We start from the raw sequence: 27199 nt of genomic DNA, 5'->3' as shown, positions 1-27199 counted from the left end.
TCAGTGTTTTGTTTACGGTGTGGCTATTTTTATTTTAATTTCTACATAGTTATTTAAAATACTTTTTCAGGTCAAATTTATTTATCTTTTCTTTCATAGCTTTCAAGTAGCTTGTTTATAAAGATCTTCCCAGTTCTAAGCTTATAAACACATTCATCTATGAGTTCTACCAGATCTTTTATTATTTTGGTTTTTGTATGATACAGTAATATTTCATTAATATTTTATTAAAACACAACATACATTAAAAGGCACACAGTTAGAAGTGTTCAACTTCATGAGATTTCATCAAATAAACATTCTCATATGGCTAACACGCAGATCAAGAACAAAACATCGCCAACATCTCAAAGCCCCTTTTATGTCCCCTTTCAATCATTATCACCCTCCAAAGGTAATGCCTTCACTATCTTGACCTCTGATAGCATGCATCCGTTTTTCTCATTTTTGAATTTTCAGTAAACAGAATCACCCAGGATGTATCCTTTTGCATTATTTAGCTCAATATGATGTTCTGTGAGATTCATCCATGCTGTGTGTAATTGTTGCTTGTATATTTTCATAGCTGTGTAGTATTCCACTGTACAAGTGATAATAATGTATTAATTCATTCCACTGACGATAGATATTTGAATTGTTTCCATTTGGGGGCCAAGATAAAGAGTGCTGTTATTGACAGTCTTTGCATAAATATATACACTTTTTTTTTTTCTGCTGGGCTTATCTGTAGAAGTGAAATTGCTGAGTTGAGCTTCAGCAGTTATTTCCAAATCATTTTCCAAAATGATTGTACCAATTTACACTTTGACGGCAGGGTATGCTTCCCACCCTCACCAACTTTATATAATCTTTCTATTTTTATTCGAACCATCCTGAGGGGTGTGAATTGGTTTCCTATGTGGTTTTAATTCTCATTTCTCTGATAAGTAGTGATGTTGAGCAGTTTTTCATGTGTTAATTGGCCATGTGAGTATGTGCTTTCGTACATACTTTTCAGGACTTTTGCCCATTTTCTACTGCCTTGTCTGTCCTTTTTCTTATGGATTTGTAGAAACTCTTTATATATTCTGGATAAGAATCCTGTACATCCAAGTACCTCCTCCCATTCAGTGGCTTGTCTTTTCACTCTCAATGCTATCTTTTGTAAGGGAAGTTATTAATTTTAATATCGTCCAATTTACCAATTTTTTCTTTCGTTGTTAGTGCCTTTTGTATCCTGATGAAACACCAATATTTCTCATTTCTTTAGAAAGTTTTGAAACAGATTGAATGAAATTCAATTGACATAATAAACTGCATATATTTAAAGTGTATGATTTGTTAAACTCTGGGAGTGATGGGTAATGTACATTATCTTGACTGTGATGATAGTTTCATGATTGAACATATATATCAGAATATCAATTGCATCAATTTTAAGGCTTCAGTAATATTTCATCCTATGACAGTGTTCCAATATGTTTCTCATTCCTCTAATACTCGACAGTAAAATTGTTTTCCTGTTTTTCCCCCATCGTTAAAAAATTATAGCTGTTAGGGGCACCTGGGTGGCTCAGTCGGTTGAGCGTCCGACTTCGGCTCAGGTCACGATCTCGTGGTCTGTGAGTTCGAGCCCTGCATCGGGCTCTGTGCGGACAGCTCGGACCCTGGAGCCTGCTTCGGATTCTGTGTCTCCCTCTCTCTCTCTGCCCCTCCCCTGCTCTTGCTCTGTCTCTCTCTGTGTCAAAAATAAATAAACATTAAAAATTTTTTTAAAAAAATAGCTGTTAAATGTCATAGAGATGAAACAGCATGGATGAACAGAAAATACCAGATATGGTTTGTGGAAGACAAGTTATAGTAGGTTGCGTGGCAATGCCATTAAATGAGGGAAGAAGAACAGGAGTGTGACATGGGATGACGGGGCATACCCAAGCTGGGCTGTGCTTCAGTAATGAGCTGTCATGTGTCGTGATGGACAGATCTGAAGTGATAACGTATGCAAGCGGCCTAGGGTGGTGACAGCTGCCTACTTGGGGGAGAAACTGACGGAAGCCGGAAAGACAAGACCTTTTTCCCTTCTTAAAAATGATTTTTAACTACAAGAGCATCTGCTCATTTTTTTTCAAAGCCGGAAATATTTGTGCATAAAGTGAAAATCACCCCTAGACCCAGTTCTACTCCCTATAGACCACCCCTGGAAATATTTTGGTATGTAACCTTTTAGACATTTTCTGCGTATAGTTTTAGACACGTACAAATGTAAACATATACACACATAAACATTGTTCTTCTATGTTTATTTACTTCTCAGAAAGAGACAGAGCACGGGCGGGGGAGGGACCGAGAGCGAGGGAGACACAGAATTCAACGCAGGCTCCAGGCTCTGAGCTGTCAGCACAGAGCCCTACACAGGGCTTGAACTCACGAGCCCTGAGATCGTGATCTGAGCCGGACGCTCAACCAACTGAGCCACCCAGGCGCCCCAGCATAGTTTTTTAAAAACAGGACTGCGGTAAAAATAATGCTTGGCAACTTGGCTCTATTCACTTACTGTGTTGTGGCTCTCTTTTCGTGCTGCCAGGGTGCCTGCTCCCCTCCTTCACCACAGCTCAGGGTGCATCTGCTGTGCCCTGGTCTCAGGGCCAGCCCCTGGAGTTAGCAAGCTAGCTCTTGCTTGAGACCACAAGGCAGATTGGGCAGGGAAAGGATGACCTGGCGAGTGGGTGGCGGGGCACTGACAAGGTCCTCCTCTATAGCAGGCTCTGCCCCTGTTCCCGCAAAACCGCACTTCCAGGATGAGTGCTGGTTTCTGTCCCCTCGAGCACCTTCCTCCTCCCTGTCCCATTGCCTCTCCTCTAGTCCAAGAGTAGCAAATTCAGAAGCCTACAGAAGCCCAGCAAGTCAAGTGAAGTGGGCTCGATAGAAGTGTATCATAACTATAAGAAGCAGAGCCCTGTTTGAATGGCAGCCAGTACTTACCCCAGTACTCACACACATCCCCTTGTAAGTGGGGAGTGTTGCCAGATCTCTGAATTTGCCTTGCAGAAGCCATGAGAAGCCTGGAAAAGTCTTCATGGTTCATTCTTCACTCTGTCTCCAATTAGACCAAGATTTGGAGAGTAGGAGCTGTGTTTTTACCTGCCTCTTTATCCATACATCAGACACTTCACCAATGCTTTTTTTTTTTCTTGTCAAATTTCCAGTTAAATTCCAGTTAGCTAATAAAGAGTGTAATATTGTTTTCAGGAGTAGAATTCAGTGATTTCATCACCATAACAAGTGCCCTCCTTAATCCCCATCACTCATTTAGGCAAACCCTCACCCACTTTCCTTCACCAATGTTTTTTGAATGAATGAACTAAAATTTTTTTTCAAATCCCAGATATACTTCCTCTTTGAATTCCCAGTCCTTCTGTCAACAACCACCATATTTTGCCTTCTATTAGGGTTACTTAGGTGCTTGTCGTGCTTAATGACTCCAATATTCTTCAAGAGCTGAGGTCGTGTTTCATTTTTCATGTAGTTTCATGACTTTTTTTTTTTTGCTGTCTTTGTTTTTCCTGTAGTTTTCAGCACAGTGTCTTGCACAAAATTGCTATTTTATCAATCTCTGTGGAATAAGTAAGTTAATAAATAAATGCATCTGCCTACAAATGTAGCTGATGAGAATGAATTGCACAAGGAAAGGAAAAATAATAGTCTGGAAAATAAATGGTAGAATTTTCTTAAAGATTTTTAAGTCATCTCTACATACAACATGGGGCTCAAACTTACAACCATGAGATCAAGAATCACATGCTCAGCCCAGTGAGCCAGCCAAGTGCCCCAATAAATGGTAGAATTCTCAAACTAAGCGAAGCTGACTTGTAATATCATCTAGCACATTATTTTGAAATTTTTATAATATGCAAATAAATATCGTTACTTTTTTTTTAGTACAGAAATTTGAAACATGACTGTATTCTAAATGAAAAAGCCACTTTGCTCCTTAACAATAGAAAGGAGAGGGGCGCCTGGGTGGCTCAGTCGGTTGAGCGTCCGGCTTAGGCTCAGGTCATGATCTCACGGTTCGTGGATTCGAGCCCCCATCGGGCTCTGTGCTGACAGCCCGGAGCCTGGAGCCTGCTTCGGATTCTGTGTCTCCCTCTCTCTCTGCTCCTCCCCTGCTCATGCTCTGTCTCTCTCTCTCTCTCTCTCCCCTTCAAATTTAAAAAGAAACATTGAAAAAAAGCAACAGAAAGGAGAATCAAGCCTGATTTAGGTCTTAGGCAGCCCCTCCCCCCAAAAGATACACTCTTGGAAATAGCTGACTGGTGTATACCATATGTTGGTTCCTTCCTTCCCTTTAAAATCCCAGGAGTTCAAATCCAAGATTTTTTTTTTTTAATGTTTATTTATTTTTGAGACAGAGAGAGACAGAGCATGAATGGGGGAGGGGCAGAGAGAGAGGGAGACACAGAATCGGAAGCAGGCTCCAGGCTCTGAGCCATCAGCCCAGAGCCTGACGCGGGGCTCAAACTCACGAACCGTGAGATCGCGACCTGAGCTGAAGTCAGACGCTCAACCGACTGAGCCACCCAGGCGCCCCAATCCAAGATTTTTTAAAAAATAGCATGTTTTTATAACTCTAATAAAATCTAATTTTTTTTTAAGTGTCCACTGCTAAGGAGAAGTGAATAGAGAGCAACCATTCTGGAAGGAAAAATAATTTCTTACAGCAAAATAAATTTTACCATCATCATCAACACCTAAGTCAACCACTGCGGAAAGGCCTCACTCAGAGGAAGTTGAATGAGGCGGGAATTTAGCCCCTCTTTTTCTCTACCAAAAAGGACATTTTAGGAGTATTTCCTACTTAGTGTTTGATTATAACAACCTGTAGAGGGCGTCCTTGCACCAAGAGCCATAGAAGTCTGAGCACTGCAAAGGAAAAAGTTTCAGTTCAGACCACACTTTTTGGAGTCAAAGAAAATGTCTATTGTGTGCTGAAATTATCTTTAATTGGGAAACAATTGGCATTAAAATGTTAAAGGGCTTCAAAGGCTGCCTGATGTATGTGCATACATTATATATAGATGCATATGCACTGAAATCAAAACTAATAAAATGTTTGAAAAGAGGTAAGTAGTCTTATTCTAAAGGAAGAATGGCTGTGAGCCTTGGGATGTATACACTTAATTATAATTTACTTATCAGTACGAGATATAGTGGCTACAAGAATGGGCTTTTAAATCAGAGTGCCTGGGGTTTGAACCCTGACTCTGTCCCTTACCATCTGGGTAACCAAAGGCAGCTTACGGGACTTTTTGGAACAGTGCTTCCCTATCAGTAAAATGGGGCTATTAATAGTGCCTTTTTAAAAGAGTTGTGAGGATTAAGTAAGCACTTTAAAGTCCTTATAAAGTTAAGGCACTGCAAGTTCAAAACAGTCATAATTAGACATCTTGTCTAATTACTTTTAAAGATCAACAGTTGTAAAGCAGAAAATATTTCATAATTGGAAATGCATATTCTGTTCTTTTTAGTAACTTATCGTGACCTAACATTTATTTAACTGAGTGCGTGCACATGTTCGGCTTCTGTTCTGTCCGTTCTGTTTGTTTTCCCCTCTTGAGGTGTCCACCACTCTACAAAGGACTGAGTGAAACACCACACCCAGCCCTAGACACTCATCCTTGGGCATTTGTCGCAGCATCTGGACGGTTAAGAACAAGGAGACGTAAACAACCCCTTTCTGAGTCTGAAATCTTTCTAAGCCTCTTTTTTTTTTTTTTTTTTTTAAATCGTTTGCTTCCGTTTTCTTTGCGCAGCGGAGGGATTAGGCAGGGAGCAGTTTAAATCCCTTCTGAGGAGGTCGGGTTTGTGTGTTAGGCTGTAGCCCACCGCCAGCCAACCAGTCTTCCCATAGGCAAGGCCAGAGCTTGGTCTTCCTCCCAAGCGCCTGTGATTTCAGTACCACCGCGCGCGCCTCCAAGTTTGGGGAAACCCCAGCAAACATTAAGATTTTCATGGTTTTGTGAAGTCCTATCCTCACGGGGTCAGGTGCACGGGTCATCCAGCGTCCAGGGAACTCTTCCCGGGTGAGCAAGGAGAAGAGTCTCCCCAACTGTGAAAGCGCCCTCCTTGATGGGAATCGAGTGCGGAATGAAAGCCCTGCGCCAGGAGCCAAGCCGAGCGCCTGCAGTCAAGGACACCACTGGACCGGTGGATCGGGTTTTACACTGTATCAGCGTAGAGTATCAGCGTAGAGCGGCTCAGAGAGGAACGATAGTGGCGGAAAGGAAGAAGTGGAGGAGTATGTGCTTTCCTTTAGCACTGGCATAGGGATGGGGGGTCGTCGTTGTCATCGTCGTCATCATCACCATCCTCAGAGCTTAATCAAGCCACGCGATGTCCGTTCTTCCCCTTTGCTTCCTGCCAGGCCAGCCAGGCGAGAGGCAGAGGCGAGTGACGTCCCGGGGGCCGGTCTGAGCGCCCCTCTCCTCAACCGCCTACACCACGCGTTCCCTTTGCGCGCGCTCGCACCCGCGCCCCGCGGCAGGGACGCGGCTTTTCCGAGGGTCCCGCGCCGCCCAGCGCCCCCCAGTGGCGAGCGGCTGGACCTCGCCACTCCTCGCTCGCACCTCACTCGCGCCCTCCCTTCCCGCTCTTCCTCTCGGCCTGTATTTAACCCTCGGGCTCTTGGCCTCGCCGTGCGTGCTGGCATCTCCCGCTTTGCCAGTCTCGCGTCTCCGCCGTCGCGTCTCCCTCCTGCGCCCCCTGCGCCTCCCAGCAGGCGCCGGCTCTCCCCTCCCTCCTCCTCCGGCTCTCGCGTACTCACTCGCACGGGAAGGAGGCGGCTGCACGCCTGGCCGTCTAAGCGGGCACAGCTCCGGCTGAGGGAGGACTTCACGGACGCAGGTTGGGTGGGTGCAGCGGCGAGAGCCACGGCGAGGGAGATCTGGGGTAGCATGGCCGGGAGAAGCGCCTTCCCCGCCGCGGCGCTGCGGCTCTGGAGCATCCTCCCGTGCCTGCTGGTACTGCGGGCGGAGGTCGGGCAGCCGCGGGAGGAAAGCCTGTACCTGTGGATCGATGCTCACCAGGCAAGAGTGCTCATAGGTAAGGCCCCCGCGCCCACTCCCTTCCCCTGCCTGTGCCTTTACTCTCTCCAGCGCTTCTGTTCAAGGAGAGATGCATGCATTTAAGGATCTTTTAAAAACTTTAATTTGCAAGGAAGGTTGTTCCCCTCCACCTTTTAATAAGCTATTTTTCCACCTGAAGCCGTATGCCCTTCTCTCAAGAAACCTAAGCAGATCTAGTGTTCTGATCGCGCAGTTGTTAGTTTCCACAACCGTTAAGTTTTGCGGGGGACCCAGCGTTTGTTAACACCCGGTAACTCCGTGTCCACTCCCTTTCTTGAAAGCTTGTGTCTCTTAGCACCGTTCTTACCCCGTGCAGAGGAAAATTAGTTGGTACCAAGACAGGTGTGTGGTATGTAGGCATGACCCATACCAATTCTTTAATGCTCTTTTTGCATGCAGTTTCTGGTTTGGATTCTTTTAAGTCCACCTAGTTTGATAGTTTTGTTTTTGTTTTTGTTTTTTTTAAACCAGGATTGGAAGAAGATATCTTGATTGTTTCAGAGGGGAAAATGGCCCCTTTTACACATGATTTCAGGAAAGCACAACAGAGAATGCCAGCCATTCCTGTCAATATCCATTCCATGAATTTTACCTGGCAAGCTGCAGGGCAGGTAAGTTCTGACACCAGAAGGGGTGGAGAAAATTACCCTTTAATATTTCCACTGCCCGATGGCAGGTAGAAATAATATGGTGTCGCGTGTAGGCTGGTACCTTTTTACCACTTTTAAGAGTGATTTCTCATGTGATTTCCAACGCCAATAAAGAGCTAACTCGTGTTTATTGAAACATGTCCCATAAATTAAAGATTCCCAGAAGAAAAGGGGAAGCATTGTGCCTAAGCTTGCTATTTTGATATGACTGTGTCTTCAGGCTGCTAGAGACAAATACCAACATCACTTCTTCCTGTGATCAGTGACGTTAAAACTTAATATCTAGAAGACTCTTTTCCCCATAGTATATACTAATCATGTTTGACATTATTTATACTTTATAGCAAATTTTAAACTCTAAGTATTTTTGACATTGTGCATTTGAAAAAAAAATTGTTGAATGTTACTCACTGGAACAATGCAAATGCGATACATTTCTGGTTCAACTTCATAGCCTCAAAAAGTGTCATATAAGAATGTTTGTAAAATATTGCAGGCTATTGATTTTTTTAAGTAGCATTTTAAATACGTTCATATGGAAAGAGAAAACTGCAATATATTTTTATGAAGAAGCAGACATTCTCTTAGCACATTACCATCCTTTGTATTACATCCTTTGTATGTTACCTTTTGTACATTTCCAATATTACACAAATGAGCTCTAATTTTGGAAAGAAAGGGAGAATAAATGTCATAGGGATTTAGTTTCTTTTGTGCAGTTGGAGAATTTACTGTAGAGGACAAAGAGTAAGTAATAAATTCTTTTATTCATTAGTCGGTAAATTGTAATTATAATTAAAATCACATTCTCAGGTCCTTTTTTAACTCCAAATTACTTAAGTGGCCATTTTTGTGACGAATGTGATCCAGAAGACACTTAATTAAAAGTAATTGTTTTGAATTGAGAAACCACTTTGTGTCTCTCTCATTATCTGTTATATTTGGGGTGTGATCATTTCAATTGTCATTTTTCCCTCAGGTCTGTTCTCTCATTTTTCCCCCTAAAATAAACCAAATCTAGACCCATCGACACTTCCATCATTGTAAAAAAAATAGATGTTTTGGATCCACCAGGGTTCATAACAGGAAGGTCATCTATTCTCACACCCCCATTTAGCAGATAAGTTCACTGGGGTGCCTATTGTTCCAAAAGAGACTATCCCTTTTCTTCCTATAGAATTCCCTCTTCACAGATACTTTATAGACAGTTAATTATGGAATATTGTGAAATCAGTAATAATTTAATGAATGACCTTTTATCATCTCTTTTTTCTTTTCACCTGAATGTATCTGTGTTTGACCATTTGTCAGATGAGATCAACATTAATTCAGTGTTTGTTTGTTTTTTAATGTTTACTTATCTTAGAGAGAGAGAGTGAGGAAGGGAGGGGCAGAGATGGAGGGGAACAGAGTATTCAAATTAGGCTCTGCGCTGAGAGCAGAGAGCCTGATGGGGGCCCCAAACTCTCAAACTGTGAGATCAGATCCTGACCTGAGCTGAAGTTGGACGTTTAACTGACTGAGCCACCTAAGCGCCCCTTAATTCGGTAGTTTTAAAAAGGACACTTTTTTAACCTATACTTTCATGAATTTTTAAGCACCATTGGAAGGTCACTTAACTTACACCCCTTCCTAGCTGAAAGCATTTGATAACTGTAAGAGAAGCAGAAGGTATCAACGGTTCTTATTTATTTATTTTTCATATGCGTTTGTCTTCTGAAGAATGGAATTTGAAGCAAAGGCTTAAATGCCATGCTATCTCCCCTGTTGGTTTATGGCTAGTGCAGGTTTGCAAACACTGGCATGTTATTGAGTACAAAATGAATCACAGATTAATCTCCAGAATATCTCTTGTAAAGGATTAGAGAAGACATCAGAACTGGCATGGAAATAAGGCTTCTAGCGTCTTTTTTTCTCCTGTTTAGTTGTTAATAGCCATTGTGGCTTATCTCATTACACCGGACAATGTTAGCCCCTCAGTTACCTTGCTCTTTATGCTTTCTGCTCTGGGCAGGTACTCTGGAGTCTGTCTTATTTAGCGGGAGGCTAGGTGAGAAGCGTGTGATCTACGCAATGCCAAACAGCAGGACATTTAAAAATATTACTTAAATGTTACTTATTTTAGTCAACAACGTTATGTGACTCCAGCAGCATCATTTTTGAAATGCATGGACATTTTGAAGATGAGAAAAATAATCACTTCAATAGCAATTAAGTCTTTTGAAAGGCATCTCTGGCTAAAGCCAAACCACATCAAAACATCGACATGGAAAATGAAAAGCTCACTCCATTATCTAGTTATTTCATCCAAATAATATCAAGCATTTAGGGATTTCGATCATTTGAAATAACTTTTATGTTCTACTTCAAACAGATGCAAATAAAAAAATTACAGTGAGATTCGTTTCCCCACATCAAGTTGCTCAGGTTTGTAAGAGTGTTTTAAGTATGTGGAGAATTGGGCACGCTTGTATGTGGCTGATGCCCCTTGAGCCTTTTTGTAGAGCAATTTGATTCTGAGAGCAAAAAGCGTGATGCAGATCCTTTGACTGGAAATTTTCCTTCCAGAGATTCATCCTAAGGAAATGATGTCCTAAGGATGTTAATAAAAAATTAGGTGCAAGACTGTTCCTCATTACACTACTTATAAAAGTCAACATGTTGGGGCGCCTGGGTGGCGCAGTCGGTTAAGCGTCCGACTTCAGCTCAGGTCACGATCTTGCGGTCCGTGAGTTCGAGCCCCGCGTCAGGCTCTGGGCTGATGGCTCAGAGCCTGGAGCCTGCTTCCCATTCTGTGCCTCCTTCTCTCTCTGCCCCTCCCCCCTTCATGCTCGGTCTCTCTCTGTCTCAAAAATAAATAAACGTTAAAAAAAAAAATTTTTTTTAATAATAAAAAAAAAAAAAAGTCAACATGGGTAGAATGTAGAGGCCCAGTGATAGTGGCAGGAGAATGCAAAGAAGCATTAATAAGAATATTCTAGAGATCTAACCAATGCCACAGAGGAAAGATATTCATGACAGATGAAGTCAGCAGTGTATAACAGTATATTCCGATTCCATTATAAAATATGTAGGCAGACATAGGAACAAACATCTGATAAACCTCTGATTCTCCTGGGTATTAACATTAGTCACATTCGCGTATTTTACATTTTTGTTTTTCCACAATGAATGTGTATTGATTTGTAATTTCAAAAAACTATTTTACATTAAATACGTACAAAAAGTTATACTTTAGAGTTTATGCGTGTATGACATTCTACATTAGTTTACTTATATTTATTACCCAGTATCATTTTTTAAATGTTTTTTTAAATTTATTTTTGAGAAGGAGAGAGAGCACAAGTGAGGGAGGGGCAGAGAGAGGGGGAGGCAGAGGATTCAAAGCAGGCTTTGCACTGACAGCAGAGAGCCCGATGTGGGGCTCAAATTCATGAACCATGAGATCATGACCTGAGCCAAAGTCAGACGCTTAACCAACTGAGCCACCCAGGCGCCCCAATACAGTATCATTTTTACACCACACATCACTCAACAAAATGATAAAACAGGTGGTTTTTGTGGCTGACTATAGCTATGGAGCCCAAAGAATTCACTAATGCTTCTCTGATTCTCACCACTTTCTTTCAAGATCCCTAAAAGTCTGCCTACGAAGGCTTTCCTATCTGAAATCAGATGGCCTGACCTCTTTCTCTCACTGAAATCCTCATTTTCCATTGAAAACCCTGTCTCTACTTTATCTCCCATTTAAAATACTCATTTACTCACATGCCCTTCTCAAGGCCTTTAGATCAGAGAAGAATTTCTATTTAAGAGGTTTAGGCTTAAAGGATTTTTAGTAATCAAGGGAAAACACTCTTTATTGCTGTATATAACTTTTAATAGTTGATATTTTTCAATGAGGCATTCCTTATTCTAATTTTTCTCCATATTTGGGACAGGTAGGGACCATGAGTGACCATTTTGGTTTTCTAAACGATGCACTAATTAAACATTTTATTTGGAAAATAACTCTTTCTGAAACTAATGGCTTTCAAATAAAACCTTAATGAGAAGTTTTGTTGGACAAATCTGAATTCCAGTATTAGGACACCACTGCTGATTTCCATATGAACCAAGTTGGTTCAAGGCCAAAATTTTTTGTTTATATAGATCTTATAAATAGATCTTTATTTATAAAGATCATATAGACTTGAACTTAACAACTGTAATATATTCTATCACCTGCACATAGATGCTAAGGTACTACGAGTCTAGTACGCAGTTAATAGGCCATCTCTTTTTATGTTGGCCTTTTTTTTTTTTTTTTTTTTTTTGCAGTGGTGATGGATTTATGCTGAGCCATATCTGTACTAGTTTTCCAACCTCCTTGTGACCAAATGCCTGGATTTCTGAGATGGTTGGCAAGGGTTGGGGTGAAATTGGTGTGTATGGAATAGAAATTCTCTGGGTGAAGATAACCAGCCAGTATTAACTTCCAACCCACCACGTGGATTACCAAGCAAGCCCTAACCATCTGTACCAACAGGTCCAGATCTTAAAGTAAGCTTGTTATTATGTGTAGCGGTCACAATCCTTGTGACCACCAGAAGTCAGTGACAGAGCTTCATTTCCGTCAGTTTCAAGATGTTTAAAACCAAAACTTAAAAGCATCCTGGTGGATACAGGAAAGAAAGGGGAGAATTTTGTCTGTTGTGCTGGGAAGTGGGTGGTCACATGTATGTTGTGAACGCATTGACTATTGGGTTAAACTGCTGAAATGTGCTCCTTTGTTTTATGTATCACCTTACAAAACAGAAAATACTACATATGCGGAAAATGTAGTGTATCGAGTACAATGGTTTCCCATTATGTAAGGAACATAAATGTGTTCATAATCCTTCCTCGTTTCCCTATCAATTAAAAAAACGCCCTGAGTTAACTCCAACTGCCCTAAATAATAACAATAATAATACAAAATCGGGGCGCCTGGGTGGCGCAGTCGGTTAAGCGTCCGACTTCAGCCAGGTCACGATCTCGCGGTCCGTGAGTTCGAGCCCCGCGTCAGGCTCTGGGCTGATGGCTCAGAGCCTGGAGCCTGTTTCCGACTCTGTGTCTCCCTCTCTCTCTGCCCCTCCCCCGTTCATGCTCTCTCTCTGTCCCAAAAATAAATAAACGTTGAAAAAAAAAATAAAAAAAAATAATAATAATACAAAATCAAGTATGAAGAAAGCTAAGAACTTTGCCTGGGTGGTGGTGTCTTTGAATGACTCCACTCAGTAGCACCCAAATTCAGCTTTAAAATGAGGAAGGTACTGGGGCGCCTGGGTGGCGCAGTCGGTTAAGCGTCCGACTTCAGCCAGGTCACGATCTCGCGTTCCGGGAGTTCGAGCCCCGCGTCAGGCTCTGGGCTGATGGCTCGGAGCCTGGAGCCTGTTTCCGATTCTGTGTCTCCCTCTCTCTCTGCCCCTCCCCCGTTCATGCTCTGTCTCTCTCTGTCCCAAAAATAAATAAAACGTTGAAAACTGTTAAAAAAAAAAAAAAATGAGGAAGGTACTGTTGAAAAAAAAAAAAGAAAGAAAAGAAAACTCAAAAAGAGATCATTTGCCTGGAAACTGACTCAGATTTTTGCTACTTTTTTTTTTTAAAGTGGAATCATTCCACTGATGTGTTTCTGTAATATGAACCAGATAATCCAATTATGTCATGAAAATGTCCCTAAAGCTCCGGGTAACTTGTTTTTGCATTACAGCGTTTGATAACGATGTCGCACTGGTCCCATTAAACTGGCTGCAGTTTGCAGTCTCAAATTTCCCGTTGGACTGCTCGAGGAAAGGAGACCTGTCTGAAAATGGGTTTTTTTTCCTTCTTTTCTCCCCTTTACAAAAATGAAAGAAAAGCAATAGAGAGTTTTAATCCAAGCACTACCTCTTCCTCGTCAGAGGAACTACCAAGTACCCTTACCCACTTCCTTCCAATTCCGTAAGTTATGGTAACACTTATTATTATTATTTGAGTCCCTTCATGTGTACTGTCCACATTTTTTCCTAATGGAGGTATGATTGTTTTGGTAGTTGCAACCCAAGTGGCTGCATACTTTCATACTCCTGGGGTTTGCCATCATACCTTTTCAGTGGTTTTATGTCATCAAATGGAGGAAATGCCTCGTGTTTTGACCCCTGGTCCCTGGTTTCAAAGTGGGAATGTGAATATGTTTACATACTGTGGGCATGAGTTTTTTTAAGAAGGTACTCCTATCAAAAACCCAGCTTTAAACTTTCCATGTTTGGATTCTGCTAGGCTGTGGCATTTTGCATTGTGGTGGTGCGGACATGCCACCAGGGATCAAAGAGTAATTCTGCAGAGAGCCCATTTCATTTAGCAAAGCAGGCATGTGCCAGCCATCTGTTGTATCTGCTGATAGAAAACAGCAGTAAGTTTCTCAAACTTTTGCCAGAAAAAAAAAAAAAAGCTTTATTGCTTAGAGGAGATGAGTTACAAGGTACCTTGTAAGCCCCATCTGGTTCGACAGCGATTTACATGGCACAAATGTAAACTCTGCTACATCTTGCTTACATGGTGGTATAAAGGCATGTAAACAAACCCTTCGCTGCTATCCTCTGCGTTTATTCCCGACTTTAAAATGCTTGCACAAATAAAAATCTTTTAAATTGTTGTGGTGAAGCGGAAAGGAATGGTACTCAATAAAGCATTTTGTGTTGGATTAAACTCATTTAACTTAAATGTCCCTGACGTGTTGTGAGAGGAAAGTTCGGGGATTAAGAGTTTGGTGACAGTGTTCTTCATCCTGTAGCTGGATCTCTGGAGGAGGCATTGTCAGGTTAGGATTCTTTTGCCGCAAAAAGTTGGCCAAATTGCCCCATTTGCCAACCTGGGAGTAACTTGGTTACACTGCTGTGAACCTTTAGGGGATGGGGAGGTGTTCTCCCCTGCAGCATTTCTCTGCCTCAAGCACTCAGTCGATCACCAAACACAGACAACAAACATAGAGCACACAGAGAGGAATAAACATGGTCCCTGCCCTCAGGGAGCTTATAGCCTGGGAAACGTTCAGCATACTCATCCAAATAAGGTTAGAAAGTCTAGGATTGGTGGAGAGCACCGAGAAGGCCACTCTTTTCCCTGCCTGGAGGAAGAGAGGCGGGAGCTCTTCCCTGAGCTCACTGAGCAGGTGTGTCTGAATTAATTCCTGAAGGATGTGGAAAGCATCCATCAGACCCGCATGGTAGGAAAATACCTTCCAAGCGGAGAGCTCAAGGGCGTTAAGTGCACGGAGGTCTTAAAGGGGAAGGCAAGTGGTAGGTGATCATGAGTGGCCTCGTACACATCTGAGAGGTCGTGGGGATGATGCCCCAGTGAAGGGGATGTCAAGGTCAAATAATGGAGATGGTTCTGGGGGAGAAGAGAAGGTAGAAACAATTCAGGGATATTTCTCTCTTCTCTCTACTATGAAAAGAATGGACTCAACATTTTGCAGGTTTGTCCCAGGGATATATTAAGTACATGTTTGATTTATGTCTTGGGTGGACAGTGGCTTTTGTAAAATTATCATTTAGCTCTTCTTTCTTACTAAACTGTTGGAAAACTTTGTGATAGTTAGTCTCTGCTCCAGGTTAGTTTTGTTTGTTTGTTTTTTCCTTGTTTTTTTTTTCTTTTTTTTTTTTTTGGCAGTAGGGCATAGAGCTATTAAAAAACCGTGCTTTGTGAGTGCGTAGAACGTTTTAAAAAATCAACTTAGTTTTCTAATGGAACTTAGAACTTTGAACTTAATGTAAAAGGAAGCTTAAATAAGGAAAAGAGTGTGTTAATTTGTGAAAGAATTGATTGAGCATCTATGCCCAACTCCCATACCTTTTTAAGTATCAAGAGAAGTACAATAAAGGTAAAGAAATTACACTTGACAGGTAATGCTTCTGTTTAAATGATGAGAAGTGGACATTGGACATTGAGTTATTTAAAATAAGCCTGCTTCTTCAAGTATTAGATGTTCTTTTAAAACTTACTGGCTAAGAGGCACCTGGGTGGCTCAGTCAATGAAGCATCTGTCTCTTGATTTTGGCTCAGGTCACGATCTCATGGTCCTGAGACTGAGCCCCATACTGAGTGTGGAGCCTGCTTAAGATTCTCTCTGCCCCTCCCCTGTTCATGCGCATATGTGCGCTCTCTCTCTCTTTTTCTCCAAAACAACAAACAAACAAACAAACTTATCAGTTAAAATTCTAAAATCCTAGGACAATTTCTGTTCTCTGTTTCCCTCAGATAGACTTATGGATTTTGTCTTCTTTTTGACTTTGCTAGATGAATGTGATTAAAGAATCCTGAAAATTGTCAGGCATCATTTGAAACCCATTCACCCGACCACAATGTCACAGAGCAGCTATGTATTGTGTGGGCCTGAAACAGGGGACAGATGCAGGATTGACTTCTTAGCTGGCAATATGAGAAAGGAGATGAACACAGTTCTTGCTTAGCTGCTCTTGGCCAGAACCCAGATCGTGCCCCAGGGAGGCAACACGTGACTAAGAACCAATTTTCTGCCCTTGAGAAAAATTAGAAGCTAACTGGAGAGGTGGATATATACAAATCGATCATCCAAATAATTGCTGGGAAGCGGTATTGTATCAGGACTAGGGCATTCTCAGGTTATAATGAGAGCATGGAGAAGGAACTCCAGAGCTGAGCTGAGCCTGACAGTTGAGCTAGCCAAGCAAAAATGTGGAAGAGGGGATGGTTTTTAGGAAAGGAAACAGCACTAGGCGACATATAGAGACCAGAACGACATTATCTGGGAACCAGTATGTTGGTGTGGCTGGAGTGTATGTGCAAGTAGGAAGTAGAGAGTTGGTCCTAGAGGACTTTGTCCAGCAAGTTAATGCATCTTGTGTTTACTCTACAGATGATGTTGAGTTATTCCATGAAATACAGCAGAGGACTGTAGGATCAGAGTTACATATTTAGATATTGTGTTAGTGGGATGGAAGATAGCTTTGAAGGGAATAGACTGCAAGGAGAGAAATCAGGAATAATTAATATATATAAGATCAGAGATGAAAAGAAGGGAAAAATGGGTTGGGGAAACATTTAGGAGATAAAAATACAAAAGTCTTGGTGCTAGGAATAAAGAGCATCTCATTTCCTCCACTGTCTGCTTCATTAACTTGGCAGTAGCCCTGTTAGCCTTCCTGCCCCCAAGCTCATCCTTCCTGTCCCAGGGCCTTTGCACGTGACGTTTCCACTGCTTAGAATTTACTCCCACTAGATTTCTATGTGGTTTGCTCCCTCATTTCCCCCATGTCCAATCAAATGTCACCTCCTCTAACAGGCTTTCCCTGACTCCCCTCTGTAAAACATCAACCACCACCCTCATCACTCTTGAGTCTACTTCTCTGCTATATATATTTTTATGGCCCCAAGAATAATGATTATACTTGATTATATTTTATTTTAATTGTTCAACCCTCCCATTCAATGTAAGCTCATGAGAACAAGGACTTTGTCCTGTTCACCATGTAACAACTCCACGTCCTGAAACAGCTCTTGACACACAATAAGCAGTCAATAAACTATCTGTTGAACGAATTAATACATGATGTAGATCCCATTATTATTCTGAATTGATAGATAAGGCAGCTAAGACAGAGAGGAGCAAAAGAAACATGGGTAGCAAGTGGCAGAGCTGGAATTCAAACCTAGGCAGTTGGGATCCAGAGCCCTTGCTCTGATAAGTGCTAAATAGAGGTATGAACACAGAATGTGAACACAGAGCAGGTAATAAGAAACTCTGGCTGAGGAAGGAGGGCCAAGTTTCGCCAGAGAAGACAGAATAATTGAACTGGGAATTGAATCTGTTTAATGAGCTGAGACAGGAGTCAGGTGTAGGGAGAAGGACTGTCACAGGTAGAGGCAAAGGATCTGGGAGAGTGCGTTCTGGGAAGAGGTAATGGTGCCTCGGACAGGGGCCGGATGTATGCAAGGGAAAATATTGGGGTCCAGAGCTGGGAGGCAGGGTGTATGTGTGTTTAGATGAGGCTGGACATTTGGGAAAGGCCAGAGGCAGAAACAGTAGAACCCATGGAAAGGTCACTTAACTCAATTCTTTTACCTGTAAGAAAAGCAGTTTAGATTAACTCTAAAATGGGGCACCTGGGTGGCTCAGTCAGTTAAGCGTCTGACTTTGGCTCAGGTCATGATCTCATGGTTCGTGGGTTCGAGCCCCACATCGGGCTCTGTGCTGACAGCTCAGAGCCTGGAGCCTGCTTTGGATTCTGTGTCTCCCTCTCTCTCTGTCCCTCCCCCACTTGCACTCTGTCTCTCTTGCAAAACTAAATAAACATTAAATAAAATAAAATAAAAAAATAAAATGCCTTCCAAATTCTAAACTATTATGATTCTCTTAAGAAAACATCGTCAATCATTTTAACATTAACGGTAATATCTGTATTCAAATTGTAATATCTTTCTCTATTTTTAAAAATCAAGACAGAAAGATTCTTCCTCCAAAATTGTCCTATTTGTTGTGAAATTTAAAGAGGTTCATCTCAGTATACTCCTTTATTTATCGTATGTTGATGATGATACCCAATACTTGCATAGCATATACTTGCTGGGAGCTTTGCAGATACTCTCTCATCAGATCCTCACAGAAAGCCAGAGGTAGGCACTCGTATTGTCCCCAGTGTATAAATGAGGAAACTGGGGTGTGAGGAAGTCAAATTACTTACCTGAGACTACGCGGCTAAGAATACCTATGTACATGTTTATACACTTGAGAGAAGTTATTATGGATGTCTTTGCATCCAAAAAAATACCAATTCAAAGAACAATTTATCAATGCTTACTATGTCCTAGGTTCTGAGAATGCAAAATTTAATTGATCCAACTGCCTTCTAGGAATTCACCAGCTGGGGGTGAAGACCGTGGCATCAACAAGGCAATAATTGTGGTGAGCTCTCAGGGCCAACATGTGTGGTTGGATGGGCTTTTTCATCGCATAAGGGGAACTGACCAAAGCAGCGAGTTCAACCTGACCAAGCTGAAATCCAGCTCCTCCACATTTCACCTGTCAAATCTGACAGCATGCCACAGAGCTGCCTCTGTCCAGAGGGGGACTTCTACCTAATTTGCACACAGCCTTCCTATGGGCCAGGTGGCCCCCGTTACATGCCCTAAGAGAATTCCTATGGGAGCATAAAGCCAGAGGGTTTTGCCACTGGTCAGGTAAATTTACAATTATTTGTATGCTGAAGAAGATATCACGGGAAAGATAACATCTAAACTGGGTCACAAAAAACGTTCAGTAGGCAGAGCATGACCAAGGCAGGTGGGGCTGGGATGGATGTTCTGGGTATGTTGAATGATGCATAGGAAGGTACGCAGGATTGAGAATCACTGGTGTGGTTGGAGTAGGACTGTTAGTCCCAAAAAGTTTGAGACCATGATGACTTCTGTATGGCAGAGTTGACTTGTATTACAGAAAATAGGGAGCATGATAACAGAGATGGTAACATCGTGCCTGCGTGCAAGATAACTTTGGTGGCAGAGGGAGTGTAGATAATGGGGTGCCAGATGGAGAGTGGATACTGGGGTGCCTTGCTGAGGACAAGGAAACAATTAGGAAGGTTTTTTTTGTTTTTTTGTTTTTTCAACGTTTATTTATTTTTGGGACAGAGAGAGACAGAGCATGAACGGGGGAGGGGCAGAGAGAGAGGGAGACACAGAATCGGAAACAGGCTCCAGGCTCTGAGCCATCAGCCCAGAGCCTGATGCGGGGCTCGAACTCATGGACCGCGAGATCGTGACCTGGCTGAAGTCGGACGCTTAACCGACTGCGCCACCCAGGCACCCCAACAATTAGGAAGTTTTAAAAGACATTACAAGGTGACACGAGTATGAAGTAAGGCAGGGGGTAGGGAGAGAGAGGAAGAAGCAGATCCCAGAGATATCTCTCAGGATAATTGACATGTAGGTGCTATGGTAACAGGGGACTGGAGGATGACTCTAAGCTGGCTGGACAGATGGTCAGATGGTTATGTCTTAACTGAGAAATTAATTACAGGAGTAAGCACAGAACGGTTTGAGGTACAAACCATTTGGAACTTCCCGAACACGAATTTTCTGCTGAACATTCAGACGGCAGAGTCTGGTATGAATTTGAAAACTGGAGTCTAGGGCAAAGATATGAGATGTAGAATCGAAAGACTGATTTTGGAGATTGAGAGTTTTTCTTCTCTACCTAGCTCTCTTCCTTCCTGGTTTTGACCTCAACTCAACAGATACTTGGGGTCCTACAAAATGCCAAAGCTTGTGCCGAATGCTAAAAACACAAATATAAATTGTATATGAAACTTGCCCTCAGTCTAGTATGACAACAGATATGAACAAAACAACAACAATGCAATAGTAAATGTATTGTAATTGCAAAATGAACAAAGTGCTGTGAAAATACTGAGGAGGGAGCATAACTCTTTTGGGAGAGGAGTGAATTAATCTACATAGAGTTCCTGGTGCTCTTCGGGGCATAACCTGAAGCCTGTGAAACTAACATATGCACACTTGGAACAACTCTGCTTAACTTCAAGGCTTTTATGTACTTGAGACAGTATGGCCTAATATATTCTGCTTTCTACTTGCTACTATTATTGTTGTTGTTGTTGTTGTTTTGGAAAAGAATACAACAAATGTCACTATACCACTAGGTGACAGAGAAAATCATCTCTCCAGAATCAAGCATCTAGAAATACCCTTGGGGAAAACAGTCTGTGGGAGCTGGAGATATGCCTGAATAAACCTATACTATAGAGCTTGTTAGGATGCCTGGTTTACAAGGGCTATTTCAGTATTAGTCATGGATGCACCACTGGGTGGGCGGAGGGGGAGGGGGAGAGGCGGTGGGATTCACATCTGAAGTCAAGTCCACGTAGATTTATCTCTTATTTAAGGCAATACCCTGATGCAACCCTAATAAACTTGTAAAATTACTCTGATGTTTGCCTTTTGAGTACTTCTAGTGAAGCCATTTGACTCCTGTCATTTGTTAATTCGACCAATATTCCTGTTTCCAGTTGGAACTTGGTAAGACGTTGAAATTGTATTTATATCGCTGTCACTTACAGCAGTAGCCAGCAGGTGGCAATGTAAAAGTTACTTCTTTGTGGAATTTTCCATCTCAGCATTTTTTAAGTCTGTGGGGGTGCTCTCTAACAGAGCCCAATTTGTAGGGTACTGTGATCTTACATAACTCATTTCAATAGGCCATTAATATATTCAGTAAGTTAGAAAATAAACGATCTCAAATTCCATGTCACTGAAAACATCAAGACTCATCATAAATTTGAAAACTCATCCTAAATAAGTACAAATGCGAATGATTTCATTGTACCCTGATTTTCTGTTTCTTCCTTTTAAACAATTGCTCAATCTCAAGCAGGAGTCAAGTTTTCAGTTATCTCTCCATATTCATCCAGTGTTTTGTTTTGTTTTTGTTTTGCCTTCTCTGGCTGTAACTTTAGGTGTCAACAGAATAGCAGAGTTGGAAGATATCCCAGAGTTCATTCACCCTATCAAGCCTAACCATTATCTGAAGCATCCATGAGTTGTGGTTTCTTAACTTCTAGTTGAACGTGTGCAGTGGCAGGGAACTTATTAAGGCAGATGTTACTGAATTATTTTAATTGTGTTAATCATAGAAAGGTTTCTTCATAATGGGCTACAACCTGCCTTCCCACTGTAACTTGAATCTCCCAAGACTCTACCAGTCTATGGACTTAACACTGGGCATTTATACCCTGAAGTTTGTTGCCTTATCCTCTCCACTGCTAATGGAGGGTCTCTGGTTCATTTACTCCTACTTCTTTCCTGGCAAAGACCAGCTAGTTCTGTGAATTCTTAGAAGGACTCGACACATGCCATCCTGGAGGGAGATGTCCTGACCTCTGCTGCTACATTATGGTCCTGGTGAGACCTGCTTGTCAGGTCTAGATGCAGCCTCTCTATGCTCCCTAAGCGATAAAGACTCAAGGGGCCATAGAGGGCTGTATTCTCCATAGGTCTTACCGTCTCAGAGCAACTTGGTGTTCTGTGCAGAAATGGGGAGTCTACCCCTGCTCCCTATTTGACATCGAACTTTATCACTTGGCACCTAAAACAACATGACCTAAGCCCTTTGGCCCCAACTAGACACCAACATTAATTTCCTGCAGCCCATGTCCCCAAACATCCCCAATTTCTCCAGCTCCTTCACATAAGCAGTTTTGCATCTTTTCAACCTTGATTCCTAAATACTTAGCAAAAGTATAAAATTATCACAGATGGAATTTACTGGTATTTTACTCTTTATAGTCCGATGAGAAAATAATTCATTGCTAGAATTGGAGATTACTTCTAGAATTGTGAAATCATTTTTGGTTTACAAAACTTGTATGATAAACTAAAGACGGAGAAGAAAAGGGAGGGGAAGAAAAATGGAAAATAGCTAACACTTACTAAGGTATTCTGTGTGCCAGTCACTGTGCTAATAATCACTTCTCATCACTATCTAGTTTAATTCAACAACCCTGTGAGATTAGCGTTACTAATATTCCCATTCTACAAAAATGGCGACCGGGTCACGAAAAGTTATGCAAATTGCCTAAATTCACATATCTAGTAGGTAGTGGAGCCAGGATTTAAACTCAGGTAATCTGACTCCAGAATCCACGATGAAATGGCGTCTTGAACTCTTTTAAAACAGAGATTTTCCTGAATCTACGTCTTTATCCTTTAGACATTTTATTGCATGCACACCATGTGCTGTGAAGCATGAGTTAGATACCACCCTGACCAATAAGAGCTGACACTGTTACAGGTGCTAAAATAGCATGGCTTTCAAATATTTGGTAAATATTTGATCGACTCACTTGAAATTGTCATCTTTAGTAGGTCAAAATGGTTGAATTTCATGTGATTTCACTTAAGAAGAAGAACTGACACTTACTGAATATTTACCTCGTGCCAGAAGCTCTTCTAAGTAATTTATAGGTATTATCTCATGTAATTCTTGGACCAATTCTGTGAAGTGAAGATACTATTTTTATCTCCATGAAACGTATGAGAAGCCAGAGGCGCAGAGAAATTAAGTAACTTGCCCAAGATCATACCTTAGTCATCTGCAGAGCCAGGCCCTGAACCCTGGCAGTCCGATGCCAAAGTAGGTATAAGTATGTCTATATTATGTCACCTCTGTGTTATCTAAAAGTAGGCCAATCTGCCCATCCAAATCAATTTTTAAAGAAGCAGCTTCATTTAGAGAGTCATACCTTATGAGGCCACTATCAAATCAACTAAGTCAAGATCTAGTTCAGAAGCTAAATGGAACAAATACAAAATCCATTCAGACTGGCTGAATGTCTTGGTTCCCAAAGTTTGATCAGTAAATGCATCTGATATCCTGGATATCCGCAGGCTTGAATTTGGAGAGTTATCGTTGCATATCCTGTGTTGTCTGGGGTTTGAGGCAACATTTACTCATAAGCTGAATTAGTACAGCTCTCTTGAATTAAGGTAAGAGATTTCTATCATTCTGCTAATAGCAGTGACACCTTTCTATATCACACTTAATAGTTTAAAACATGCTTTCGTTTATATTGTTTCATTGAGTTCACTCAGTCCTCCTAATGACTGAAAAACCATGCATTGCTAAAACTGTAGATAATTAAATATGAGGAATAACTGTGATAATTTGCAGTGGATGGCCTTTGGCCAAAAGTAAAATAATTCAAACCTGATCTTTAATAGCTGTACATTCTTCTATAATGCACAAAAGTTTTGCATCTGTGATTTTATAGAAAGGCTTTTGCCTTTCGATAAAAATAAATAAGGGCCCATTCAATAAATTCTATTTAAATTATAAGGAAACATTTTCAGTGGAAAATAAAAGTAGATTACCATTCCATTGCCATGGTGAGGATAGAAATAATCACCCTTCATCTGGGTTCATACTTGGTATTTCAGATATCTGTTGCCATCAATTCCTTGAGAAACTCTGCATAGCCAAGACTTTTCTAGAATGGTATTTACATGATTGTAGAAAGCTGTCCCCTTAATATAAAACACTTGAAGTTAAGAGAGATGATTGAATCTGCCCTTTTGAGGGGGACATGGGGCCAGTACTAGGCTGAGTGGGACAAGTGAGGCACTCGGGGTGATTGTGTGAACCTAGGAGTAAGTGCCTCCATACATTTACAGTCTGGGTGCCCCGATCACCTCCCCCTAGTCCAGGCGCTGACCATACTGGAGAATACGATGTGTGGTAGTTAATTTTACGTGTCAACTTGACTGGGCCACACGGTGCCCAGACATGTGGTCCAACATTATTCTGGACACATCTTTGACGGTCTTCTGGATGACATTACCATTGAACTGGGAGACTGGGACATATGACCCTCCCCAGTGTGGATGGGCCTCATTCAATCATGTGAAGGCCTGAATAGAACAAAAAGGCTGGCCCTCCCACGAGGAAGAGAGAACTCCTCCTGCCTGACTGCCTTCAGACTGAAACACTGGCTCTTCTTGGGTCTTGAGCCTGCCTGCTTTCAGACTGGAACTGATACCACTGGCTTCCCTCAGTCTTTAGCTGGCCAACTGCAGATGTCAGACTCCCCAGCCTCCATAATCACATGAACCAATTCCTTATTAACTATTTATCTATCTATCATCTATCCTATTGATTCCTTCTAGAGAGCTCTAACACACTGTTTTCTGTCTTAGCTGCCCAACGAGAGGAGAAGTTAACTATCAAAGAGAAGCAAACAGCAGCATAGGCCAAATCTTGATCAACTTAAATGCTTGGGGCCTTGGTTTCTTCAAGTGCTAAAAGGAAATCATTAATTTACTTTTTACCCTGGCAGCAAAATGCAGTTGCATAATGTGTACAAAGTACTTGACACATAGTCGACACTAAAAAAGTAGGGTCTTTTCTTCCCTTTATATTAATGAGCTGTTAGTGCTAAATGGAAGCCGTGAGGCCAAAGAAAGGTAGTCTGCCAGATCCCAGGCTAGGGAGTGTGCTGGCGGGGTGCCCAAACTCCACCATAAGTGATGGCGTCCCAGTCTCTGAACTCACCGTGTCCCACTGAGCTGGCCTCGGGAGATCTGGCTTCTGGCTCGGCTCCCACACCATCTATCTGGGGCTTCAGACAAGTATTTCATTTTCTTTCTCATCTGTAAAATAAGGGGTTCCTTTCAGTTCTAAAATGTCTGTGATTTGTTACTAGCCATTATCACTTCCGCATTGTTCTTGGTTCTGCGTTTGAATTCAAATCACAGAGGGGAAAACAACTTGGACAATACCATTAATTGTAGCAAAAAGGAAGAAAATGTGAGCAGAACTTACTTTCAAAATACTGTTTGCCTGAATCACACCAATAAAATCCAGCAAAATCTATTTTAGGCAACGTTTACCTGGTTTTCCAATAGTAGCTTGGTTTCAGTTCATTCAGTTTGACTAATATACTCACGTTAGGAGTTCAACTCTGAGGCAGGTAGGCCAGACAGCTATGTGACTCATATTAACCTTTAGGACCTTTTGACAAATGATTATTACTAGTAATATTTACTCTGTAAGACCTTCTTCAAATAATAGTTCCTTTCTAGACATTCGTAACACTTATTCCTTGCTGGGCTCTTTACAAAGGACTGAGGAATCAAGTCCGAGACTTTGTCTCTCTGTTACAAATGGAGGTTTTTACACTGCGAGCTGTCCCTGTAGTAATTATAACTTGCAGCACTCGTTCCTCAGTTACATAAACTAGACTTCATTAGGGTTTTCAGTACTTAATTTCCTGGGTATAACCCTGGGTATAACCATGAATCGTTACAGAGTTTTATTTTAAGTTCATTACTTTTTTCCATCATAAATGAGTACACCCTCTAAAAGTCTTTGGAAAATACAGAAAAAGAGAAGGAAGAATGGGAGAAGGGAAGTCATGTATAGTTAACTCACGTAAGAAAACGCTAAAATATTGGTGTTTTTCCACCTAGTGTTTTTCCGTTCAAGCAACAACTTGTCCCCTTTTTTTGTTGTTGTCTGCTTGGGAACAGTGGGGAAGTTTCCCATGTTATTACATATTCTGTAAACATGGTTTTTTAACAACCACACTATATTCTGTGGATTATTTAAATGTTCTCCTATTGGTGTTGTCTCTAGATAATTTTTCACTATTACAAATAACACTGTGAACAGCAACCCAAGGCATAAAAGTTTTTCCATAGGAGGATTACTTCCTTAGGACTGAGTTCCACAAGTGGAATTTCTGAGTCAAAGCACTTGATAGTTGTGCAGGCTCTTGGCACATATGTTAATGCTGAATGGCTTGTAATGGGGACTCCATACTTTCAACAGAATTATGCAAGGATATCCTTTTTAGTATTCTCTCTTTAGTATTTTTAGTATTTAATATTAGAGGCTTAATTCTAAACCTCGAAATGAGGCTTTCTAAATGGTCCTGGTGGCTGTTGATTTGTGCCTGCATTTTTAAGTTCTGACGAGTTTATCTCAGTAGGAGTTTCATACTGTAGGGGGCAGTGGGGGATCAGTAAGTGGCTGTCCTTTTCCAGAGAGGGATGTTAAGGTCGGCCAAGGGAAAGAGCTCTGCATAGGGATGATTAATTGCGAACACAGAACTCTTCAGATATATATTAATTATAAATTACGGATACAAATACAAAACTAGTGGGTGAATTGCAAAGAATAAAATAGGTCATTCCTTTTTAAACAGCAAAGAAACACATTTTCTATTAATCTGAAGTGAGTATGAATAAATATATGAGTTTTTCTGCACGTTTCAGGTACGTAGATATATGTACCCAGAAATATTTTGAAATAATAGTGATTGGAACACTTATTTCTGCATATATACCCTTTAAATAAGTTTTTTTATATATTAAGTAATTTATTATTATGCTCCCAACACTCAGTGGTATAATTTTCTCAGTTTTAAAAGGCACAAAGTTCGAGAAGGATTAGCAAGTAGATCAACTTCCAAGCCTAAAGAGTTATTGTCATCAGCGGCTAGAGCATAGCACTTTCTAAGAGGAAGAATGGCATATTTACTACATTTATCAAAATAAGGGAGCTCTGAGCAAATAAATATGCTTTTATAGGTGTTCCATAAAAGGGAAGACAAACTAATTTGCTGGTCAGAGCTCCCGGAGCTGGATATTCAAGCAGAAAGAGAAAGAGTTGGTTTAAAGGACCCTTTGGAGAAAAGTACTCAGGCAGCTGGATTCACTTGAACCAGAAGTCTTGATATCAGAGTAAATATTCTGCATTTTAGCCTTTGAAGTGTCTGTTAACTTGTCCTGAATTTGCTGTCTATGGAATAAAATGGTTCAGGCAAGAAAAAAAAAAAAAAGCCTGGTAGGTAGACACAAATTACTGTTTATAAACTGTTGGCTTCTCTGCTGCAGAGA

The 27199-nt window shown here is 41.3% G+C and overlaps 1 protein-coding gene across 1 annotated transcript in view; it reads left to right on the top strand.

Moving 5' to 3' along the window:
• Positions 1 to 5740: 5740 nt before the first annotated feature.
• Positions 5741 to 27199, top strand: part of WIF1 (WNT inhibitory factor 1) — a 71772-nt gene continuing 50313 nt past the window's right edge. The window contains exons 1-2 of the mRNA XM_045464858.1: positions 5741 to 7080; positions 7575 to 7714. Of these exons, the coding sequence (XP_045320814.1) occupies positions 6309 to 7080; positions 7575 to 7714 (912 nt within the window). The 5' untranslated portion in view covers positions 5741 to 6308. The remainder of the gene's footprint in view (positions 7081 to 7574; positions 7715 to 27199) is intronic.

Source organism: Leopardus geoffroyi, chromosome B4, assembly GCF_018350155.1.
Source record: "Leopardus geoffroyi isolate Oge1 chromosome B4, O.geoffroyi_Oge1_pat1.0, whole genome shotgun sequence".
NCBI classification, from domain to species: Eukaryota; Metazoa; Chordata; class Mammalia; order Carnivora; family Felidae; genus Leopardus; species Leopardus geoffroyi.
This window is presented reverse-complemented; position numbering and strand designations above follow the sequence as displayed.